The 10,633-nt window shown below is 30.6% G+C and overlaps 1 protein-coding gene across 2 annotated transcripts; it reads left to right on the top strand.

Annotated features, from left to right (window-relative positions):
- The first annotated feature begins 540 nt into the window (after positions 1-540).
- On the top strand, positions 541-4,813 carry LOC129312763 (protein RICE SALT SENSITIVE 3-like). 2 transcript variants are annotated; one of them, XM_054955458.1, is made up of 7 exons: positions 541-1,040; positions 1,171-1,221; positions 1,623-1,757; positions 2,000-2,105; positions 2,313-2,354; positions 2,479-2,535; positions 3,994-4,813. In XM_054955458.1, the coding sequence occupies exons 1-7, from the start codon at positions 904-906 to the stop codon at positions 4,573-4,575; spliced, it is 1,110 nt and encodes a 369-aa protein (XP_054811433.1). In that variant the 5' UTR covers positions 541-903; the 3' UTR covers positions 4,576-4,813. The 2 variants fall into 2 exon arrangements, with proteins under 2 accessions (XP_054811433.1, XP_054811434.1); XM_054955459.1 differs by having other exon boundaries at positions 546-1,056.
- Positions 4,814-10,633: the final 5,820 nt, after the last annotated feature.

Here is a 10,633-nt window from a genome sequence, read left to right as displayed (position 1 = left end):
GAATGACTAATTAATATAGTTGTATATCCAAAAATTAAAATCCAATATCTTTGATTTAGTTAACATAGCTCAGAGTTAGCTGAGATATGCGGCTGCCGGATATTGGTAATCCTTTAAGTTTTTTTGACTTGATATGACTTGATTTTTATATTCCTTTAACTTTATAAATTGCAGAATTTAAATTGTATTAAGTCAAAGTTTAAAGTTTAAATTAATAATTAAGATTAAATTTAAAGACTAAAAATATTATTATTCTTATTTTTTATCAAGCTATTGCTTTTTTAAAAAAATGAATATTTGAAATTTAAGTATTTCCATAAATCTGTCAATATTTTACTTTTTCTATTATGAGATTTGAGATATGAAAAAAAAGTTGAAACGATATAAAAACAAAAGGGTTTAAAAAGAAAACCATGAACCGCCCCCCCCCTTTTTTATTTTTTTTTTTCTTTTCCGTTCTTCCCCGTTTTAACTTTCTTTGGCCTCTTGCTTTGCAAGACACAGTGAGACAGAAAAAGAAGACAAAAGCTGACCCCACGTCTTTCCATGGCTACGCACTTATTACAATCCCACCTCCTTCCCCGCTCAAAGTAACCTTATTACTGTCCATACCAAAGGCACACTTCTCTACTGATGAAGAATCATTTGTTCACTCTCGGTCTGCTTTTGTAAGATTCCACAAAATCTCTGTGATCGAGTACCTAAACGGTTAAGCCCCGAAGAATTAAGAACAGAACCGGTGTGCTACTTTGTGGTGATTAGAAGGGGAAAAACAAAAGGGGCCAAAAAAAAAAACAGAGTAGGCGTTTCAGAGATAGATCAGAAAGGAAAGTAGGAGAGGCTGAAGAAAGGTATAATAGTGCGAGAGAGAGAATTAGAGAAACAAAGAAGAAAGAGAGAAAAATGGTGGGCTCAGGAGGATCAATATCAGATAGAAGCAAAGAAGCTGTTGGGATGATGGCACTTCATGAGGCCCTCAGAAGCGTCTGTCTCAACTCAGATTGGACTTATTCTGTCTTCTGGACCATACGTCCTCGCCCGTATATGCTTTTCTCTGTGTGTGTGTGTGTGTGTGTGTGTGTGTTAGATTTTGTTTTCTCTGTTTTTTCTCTGCTAGGAAACATTATTTGGAACGTGTTTTCTCAACTGGGGATTCTCCGTTTCTTGCAGAAGACTCAGAGGTGGTAATGGATGCAAGGCTGTGGACGATAACGGCAGCTTGTAAGTGTGGTTTCCTGGTTTCTCTCACACCCTCTGTTTGGATGCTAAGAAAATTCTCTGTGCCTTTGTACAACTGTATGATCACTTTCTCAGCATCCAAACAGAGTTTACAGTATTTGCAACGGAAACACAGCAACGAAACTCTGAAAATTTAAGCTGTTTTTCACTCTGGGTGTCCTTTGGACTTTGCAGTAACGAGAAAACAGGAAGAAAAAACATAGAATTTTCAGATACTCTGTGATCTTCTCACTCAGCAGCCAACCAAAGTTTTAAGTTTTTGCCTGGGAAAACAGAACAGCAAAAGATTCGAAATTTAAACAGTTTTCTTTTCTAATCCTGGGTGTTGTTTGAGTTAGAAATTTCATGTACTAACATGCAATTTTCGTTCGGATTCATGGAAGGATGTTGATGTGGGAAGATGGGTTCTGTCGTGGAAGAATCTCAGATTATCTGGAAGACATTAACAACGGAGAAGAAGATCCTGTCAGAAAAGCATTCAGCAAAATGTCAATCCAGTTATATAATTATGGAGAAGGGTGGGTACTGGGTAGGTGCTTATTATTTTCTTGGTTCCATCTTTTCTGGATCTTCCTCTCGTCTTCAACGCTCACTGAGCTGCTATAGACATCATTATATATATATATATATATATATCAAACCTTAAAAACCAATATAGTATTATTGTGGTTTGAACATATGTGGGAAACTGGTCTGTTTATTGTTCTCTGCACTATTATTTCTGATTAGGTGATTAAATTAAGTGTTTGAATTGAAACAGGCTGATGGGCAAGGTAGCATCTGATAAGTGTCACAAATGGGTATTCAAAGAAGCCTCAGGAAGTGAACCAAACGTGTCCAATTACTGGCAGAGTTCGTTTGATGCTGTATGAACCAAACCAAATTAACGTGAAGAAGTTCATCCATTCCGTTCTGATTTCTTTTTGTTTGTTTTTATTTTGGGTTTCTAAAACTTATCCAAGATCTTGACTTTGAACAATCAGAATGTGGCGTTAAATTTGGCTTTTTTCCCCCTATTGATTGATGACTGACCCTACTTCATTTGTCTTTTTCATGATATTGATTAATTGCAGCTTCCACCAGAATGGACTGACCAGTTTGAATCAGGTATCCAGGTCAGAATCAGATAATCAACGTTCAGTTTTGCCATTACAGGCCACAGAACGATCATCACCATCATAATTATTATTATTTTAGTTCTTTTAATTGTTTTGGCATTTTTTATTTCAATTTTATCAGACAATCGCTGTGATTCAAGCTGGGCATGGACTCCTGCAGCTTGGTTCTTGCAAGATTGTGAGTACATTACTTTGCTTATCTATTTGCACAATCTGCCTTTGATATCATTTTTAAGGAAATGCTCTGGACAAGATTGGTGCATTATCATTCATCCTATATTTTGGATTCAAGGAAATATGATATTTCAAATGGATGTTTTTGGAATGCAAGTGTCTTGTTAGTTTCATATACAGCTAGTATACTAGTATTAGCATATCTCATATGGTATTAGTCTATTAGATATCTCAAGGTATAACCTAACAATATATATTTTGTATATTTATATTTGGTGGCAGTACAAAAAGTCAAAGAAAACAATGTTTTTGAAATTACGGTTTATGTCCTTATAACTATAACGTTGCGACAAAATTAGTGCGTGTGTGTGTCAATTTTTAAGTATGATAATATACTTGCATCCACATCACAACGCAAGATTATCATCTATCAACTATACATATAATATTAAAACATAACAGATTGAACAGTGTTCAAGAAAATAATAAAATCAGATTGACTCATCATGTTGTCGGGTTGCAAGGTACTACAAGGTTTCTCTTTCTTTTATTATTATTGTTATTATTGTTGTTTTGGCACATTTTTTCTTTTCCATGATCTCGTGAGTTGGAATCCACTGTTTGACCCATTTCCATTTTGTGCGGAGCTGGTCCCCATATAATCCGTTTTAATTTGTTTAATTTTTTATGATTTTCGATGTTGATTACCAACAAGCACACATTATTTATCAAATCATATTAGTAGTATCAATAATTAGAGAATTATATATTAATTAAAATATAGTAAAGTGCAAGATTTTTCTACTATTTTGTATACGTTACTTTATCGTATCTCGAAACATTGGAATTCTCAATGCAGAATATTGATGAGGGACATAGAGCATGAGGACATTTTCAGTGTATATGTATATACATCTATGAATGCTGGGCTCTAACGGGACAGCAAGAGCATAAAGTTGGAGTAGCAGAGATGAGAATGTTACGATGGATGTGCGGACATACACGTAAAGATAAAATTCGAAATGAGCACATACGTGAAAAAGTGAGGGTGGCACCTATTGAGGAAAAAATGGTAGAAAATCGGTTGAGATGGTTTGGGCATGTACAAAGAAGACCAAGGGAGGCACCAGTGAGAAGAGTGGAACATATAACTTTGAGTCCGATTAAAAGAGGTAGAGGAAGGCCTAAGAGAACACTCTTGGAAGTTGTTGAACGTGATCTCTTAATTAATAATATTTCTAAAAGCTTAATAAATGATAGAGCACAATGGCGTCTTGCAATCCATGTAGCCGACCCCACCTAGTGGGATAAAGGCTTGTTGTTGTTGTTGTTGTATGTATATACATCTATGATCGAAACAAAACGCAAAGACATGATCAAAATGCTCAACCCTACTTTACTGATAAATTATACTATGAATTTGTGATGCATGGCTTGTAATGTGTGTGACGTGATTAATTAGATTGCTGAAGATCTTCATTTCGTTTTGAGAATGAGACACACGTTCGAGTCTCTAGGATACCAATCTGGGTTTTATCTCTCCCACCTCTTCTCTTCAACCAGAAACCCTTCCTCCTCCGCCTCTGCTGTCGCCACTGCCATTCATTCGCCGCCTTCTCTCCTTAATTGGTCCCACCATCGGCCGCCACTCCTCCCTCCTGCAACCACTTCCATTATCTCCTCTCCCGCCAACTTTCACAGAGACCAGACCCACCTTTTCCTCCATAACCATCTCTTTGATCAACCCCTGCCGATTGGAGGGCATGAAAATGACCTTGGATGGCAGGATGGGTTGTCGTTTCTCAACCCAGACTCGAACCCTAGTACTGCAAGTGAGTTCTTGAGCTCTGATGGCACGAAGCATGAGAGGAAGACGAACAAGTTCAAGAGGAGCCTTACTTTACCTTCAAGAATAATGGCTTTGTCTTCTTCTTCGTCGTCTTCTCAACATCAGCTACAGCAACAGCAACAGCAGCAACCTGTGGCTTACAGGAAATCTGAAGAAGGGCCATACCAGGATGTGATTGGGAACTTTTTGGAATAATGGTGAAGGGGAAAAGAGGGTAATTGATTCACAACATAATGATGAGATTGATGATGAGGATCTAGGTTGTATCTCAACGTAATTGCTTTTGGTGGTGTTTTTTTTTTTTTTTTGGCTTTCTCTTTTTTCATGTGTTTGGCTTTTCACTTTGTTGTTTTGTCCCTTGTGTTTCTTTCTTTTCGTTTCTTGATTATTAGTGAGACTTTATGAATGATAATTTCTTTTTAGCTCTATACAAGGTTCAAATGTTGGCCCTTTTCATACACTTGAAGTTGAATGGATAGTCATGACCAGTTAAAAGATAAAAGGAGAACAATCATTTGGCTATAATCTTTTTGATAGGTTTATGATCAGAAATGGCCTGAAAACAAGAGGGATGACAAATGACTAGGAATAATGCACGGGCATTACATGTTAACTCAAAAACTTGGAACTCAAATTTTTAGGTTTTTTTTTCTTTATTTTTATACTAGTTATTAAATCTAATTTTATTTAATATAGAATTTCTTTTATGAATTCAAATCCACTCACTAGCCGACAGGGCTGGTTTGAAGAAGGTGCATATGATAGAGTGAAGGAATGATGAACCTAATTTGCTCGAATGAAGAAAGGAAGTGGTGGTGTGTGAACTAGTGAGTAGTAGATGCCAACTAAACCTAGCTAGCTTGTGATGAACAAATGGTAATGATGGTGTTACCGAGTTTGATGAAGAAATAATTATGTGGGTTTTGGAAAAATCAAAGATAAGATATGCTTCATCATAATGTCACTACATAGCCTCCAAGCTGTACGTTGATTACTCAATCTTTGTTCATCTCCGTTATCCAATCAAGTTACTCATTCATTTTTGTCACCTTCCTTTGTTCTCTCCAAAGCAATCCAAATAAAGAATTCCACTTACCACATGCCTTTTCCTATATTGATTAATATCATGGGTTCTAATATTCATGTACTGCTCCTGTCTCTATCATAAAATACTTTCAATTATTTTTTATTATAATTGAGAAATGATAGTTACGTAATTAAATATATCTTAAAATGAAAAAAAAGTCAACTTTACCCTATCAAAAATATGAAGAGAGAGGTACATAGTATACAATGAGCCATGAATTAAATTTTTTTAATAAGGATAAAATTAAAAAATGATAATAAATAATCCTTCATGGTGACTTATATTAAAAACCAAATTTTTTTTCTGAAAGGTGCATTATAATAGGAACCAGAGAGAATATGTTAATGGATAATTTAAAGATCCAAAGAGAATATGTTAATGGATAATTTAAAGATCCAACCAGAACACATGTTTTAAAAATGGAAAAATTAATCTACAAGTCCTTCTGATTTTTCTCTATTTTAAATTTGATCCCTATAATTTATTTTATTTTAATCAAGCTCTTATAATTTTATCAATTAAATGTATAAGTCCTTGAATTATAAAATTATAAATGAATGATTGAATTTTTCAAAATAAAAACATTTTTTAAAATTTATAGAAAAAACAATTTAATATTTTCATATAAAAACTTATAGTTTGATCGATTAAATGTATTACTCCTTGAAAGGTAAAATTACTAATGAATGATTGACTTTTTTAAAAACAAAAAAAACTTTTACAATTGGTAGAAAAAGTGGTTTGATATTTTTAGCCAAATTTTTTTATTTAATATAATACTTATATTTTTATTAATTTCTTCTGAAAACTCCATATATTTAAAAGTTATTTAGAAAATATAACATAATTATATAAATTTTGAATTATAAAAATTTTGAAATTAATTCTAAAGATATATAATATTTTGATAAACAAATAGAACCCCTTAATTTCATTTTTTAAAAGAGAAAATTAAAGGATTTTAATAATCAGGGACTAACATATTTAATCTACAAACTATAAGGACTTTATTAAAATAAAATAAACTACAAGGACCTAATTCAAAATCATATGAAACTATAAGAACCTTTAGATTAATTTTTTTTTTAAAAAATTAAAGGAGAGATTTATATAATCTCAACAAAATGCATAATGCTGTGCATTTTCTTTCTCTTTTTATTACCAATATAGCTTTACTTAAATTCAAGTCTTTTTCTTTTTCTCATTTTATTTCCTTTTATATATACGTTATCTGTATTTGATCTTTCATAAAAAAAAATCAAGTTTTTTGATTAATTCCCAGCACAAATTCTTAAGTCTTTTTTGATAATCAATTCTGATCCATAGGCCAAAAAAAAAAAAAAACTGGCTCCCCCTCTGTTTCAAAGAACCCAGCAGCTGTAAATTCTTGGTGTAGTTTTGAATGAGGAATCAAAGGCTCCTAACTCCAAAGTTCAAATATGTTAAATAAAATAGAGAATATGATTAGATAAAAGACCTCTTGATTGATAAGCTCGTTAATCAACAAGACAAAGTGTGGCCTGCAAAAATATTTGGTCGCTTATTTCACAAGAATCATTGGTCCCATTTGAGCTCTTTCTTCATGGGACCACCTCTTTTCAATTTAACCCAATTATTTGTCAACTTTCTGCAAAGCTGCAAAGCACTCTTAAAGATGAGATGATTTTTTTAATAAAAAACGATTTAATGATAAACGTCTTTTTTATCCATAAATAAAAAAGAATAAAAAGGTACTGTTGAGTAATGATCACAAGGGTATGAATAATAAATATTTAAAATTGCATATCTTTTTCTTCCTAAATCTTATGACGAACTCCCTTTTCAATTTTTCATATTTTTTTATTACTTATAAATATTTTTCTATTAAAGGTAAATGCTGTTTGATATAAGATTAGGTATTCAATGTGGATATTTTTTAAGAATGTATTAAAACTTTAGTTCACTGAACTAATATTTTCTGTTAAACCCAGCCTCTGTCTAGGTTTTCATTTTTTTTTCAAATCACTTTAGTTTCTAGCTTCTGGGTTGAGAAAGATCCAAATAGAAACTATTGGGTTTGTATATTGGGCTGATAAGTCCATACTTACCGAGGCCCGATATTATATGATTGTTTCACTTTTAAGCGATTATTGCATGTGTATGGAAATGTCTCAGAACAAGTTTTTAAAAGTCTCGCCCAAATAACAGTCAAACAACTAAATCCATATTTTTAGGCTCTGCTTGGTGGAGGTATTTAGTGGGCTTAATCCTTATTGTTAGCCCGTTTGCATAGAGAAGAACCAATAATCTTTATCCGAAAATAAAAAAAAAAAAATTCTTGATGGAGATTGGAGAGAAACAAGCTGAAGACTGGGGAGATAATATTGGAATTAAAAGACATTATATTTTAACATTATTCTCAATAATATAAAAATAAATAGTTTAAACTGAAAAAGCTACAACTGGGGATTCTATGCCAACAGTTTCATATGTGATTATTTAAATTATTTTTTTAAAGTCAAAATTACTCAATATAAATTAATTCATTTTATTTTAAAAATCTCATCCATAGTATTCAAAAGGTATTATGGTGGAGAAAATTTGACAAATGATGAAAAGACTTAAAATTGGATCTGAGTCGGATCCAATGCATTGGATGCTGTTTGTAACATTCCAAGGAGAACATATACTTGAAAATTTGTCATAAAATCAAAACTATAACGTTTATTGATTTCCCTTTTTTGGGGTCCATAAGTTTCTAATTTTTTTGTTGCTCTATCTAAATTTAAATGGTTCTACTTAAAATATATATTTTTGTAGTGTCGAATTAGGGTATCACATATGAGGATGTAGAGATCATAGATGCATGGTTGTAAAAAATAAAGATCAAATCAATAATTACCATACATAGGAAAACGTTGGCATGGCATCTACTAAAAAACGATGACAGAAAATCATTCTGATTCAGAGTTTTTTTAACAGGGGGGAATCTGATAGCAGCACAGAATATGTACTAGGGAAAAAGACGTGGCTATCAAAAAAGGATCTTTTAGTGAAGGTTATATTCAAAAGGAAAAATGGCACCTAAGAGCCTTACCAAAAAAATTAACATCTAATATTCAATATATTAAGATTTTATTCTACAAGCCAAAAGACCCAACATACAAATATATTTTCTAATTAAAAGATTCATTTACACCTCATTTGACAAAAAAACAACACCATACATAGAATATTGTATTGTTAATGTACCGACTTTGACATACTATATACAAACATTCTGTTGTTTATATGCCCGAGAATTTTATATATTATAGTTCAACTAAACCATATAGATTATATAAGTATGCATAATAGATAGATATTATGTTGTCAATATATAAATTTTGTCATTCAAGCAGACCATGCAAATTATATGTAGTGAAAAGCCATCGTATTATTAATATATGGATCTTGTTATTTTATATACGGACATTCTGTTGTATACATTATACTTGTGTGTTTTAAATGAAGGATGAATGAGTTTTTTTATTAAAAAATATATTTGTATATAAGACATTTGGGTTTATGAGAAAAATTCAGAATGTATTAGATTTTAAGTGCAATTTTTTTTTATTTAGGACCGTAGGTGCCATTTTCCCTATTTAAAATCTCTCATCATTATATGATATGGTAATTAAAGAATATTTTGGCATAAAAAAGTCAATATGTGAAGGGTCGAGAGAATGTGAAATGTCATAAATGAAATGTTAATAAAAACCAACCCAAAGTATATCTATTGTGAACGTCGAAGGCTTGAATCTTACGATTTGGCAAAAAAAAGAAAAAAAAAAAGAAAAGAAAGAAAGAAAGAAAGAAAGAAACAAACACTCCGATTAAGCACCAATTTGAACGACAATCTGTTTAGAAGTCAATATTGCTTTTTTGCTTTCACTCTTATTCTAATTTCACCTTCCAAATCCAATTTCCTTCAGGCTTATCTGTCATCAAATTATCACAGAACGTCAATATAAAATATCAAAAGTGTAGCCAATTTGATGTTAGTAAGTGAACTATAAATAATATGTATTTAACATCCTATTAAGTTTTAATCTGACTTTAAAATTATATACATGTGTTTTTCATAAGAAGGATAAACATCTTTCATGGCTAGAATTTATCAATCACATTGTGAGTAACTAACTATTCTTCTTAAATTAACTTTTATTGTCGTTCTCAATCTTTTTATACAAGAGATAAAATCAATATTTAAAAAGCTACACCCTCCAATCCAAAATTAAATATATTTTAAATATAATTTATACATCAATAACATTTTCATTTTTATGAAAATATACATTAATTTTTTACTTTTAATTCAAATTTATAATGAGTGAAAAAATGTTATAAATTTATATAATACACAAAAATGTAGGTTAATAAATACAAAGGATAAAATGAAATTTTTTTACAAGTATTAAATTAAATTATTTATATTTTAAATTAAAATTAAATTAAAAAATGTTTATATTTTGAATTGGATGTTATAAATTCTTACTATGCGTTTTTAAATTTAAAAAAATAGAATTTTAAATTCTTACATTTTAATTAAGTTTTGTTATAGATCCATAAAACATTAAAAAGAATGAGAACCTAAAACATTTAAAAAAGTATCAAAATTTATAATAAAATTTAAGTAAAGTTTAGATTCAAAATTATGTTTTTTAAAAAAAGTTTTAAATTATATTTTTTTGTTTGGTAACAAAAAAAACTACTCCTTCTTTTAAAAAATATAAAGTATTTTTAATTGAATCTTACCTCCTAATAACATAGTTACTTATTTTTTAACTAATTCTATCTTTTTATATTTACTTAAACACCCCATAATAAATATAAAGTCATTATTAATAGGGGTATTTTTTTAAAAAAATAATAATTACATCTTAAAAAATTAAAAATATTTTATATTTTTAAATATTTAATTTTTTTAAAAATATTTTATATTTTTAAATGGGAGGATTATATTATTATTTTTAAAATAATAAAATTAGGAAGAGAGAGACACATAGAGGGTCTAATGAATTAAAAGGAGGTTTAGGCCCAAAAAAAAAAAAAATAATAATAAAAGGAGAAGAGTGACGACGTGTCATGACGCGAACGGGTCCGATCCATCATCATTCATAGTTCGGATTTGGGACTTGGGATAGA

This window comes from Prosopis cineraria, unplaced genomic scaffold, assembly GCF_029017545.1.
Source record: "Prosopis cineraria cultivar Desert tree isolate PC_DT_omini unplaced genomic scaffold, ASM2901754v1 PC6, whole genome shotgun sequence".
Lineage (NCBI taxonomy): Eukaryota > Viridiplantae > Streptophyta > Magnoliopsida > Fabales > Fabaceae > Prosopis > Prosopis cineraria.
Note: the sequence above shows the minus strand (reverse complement) of the source record. Positions and strands in the feature narration are given on the sequence as shown.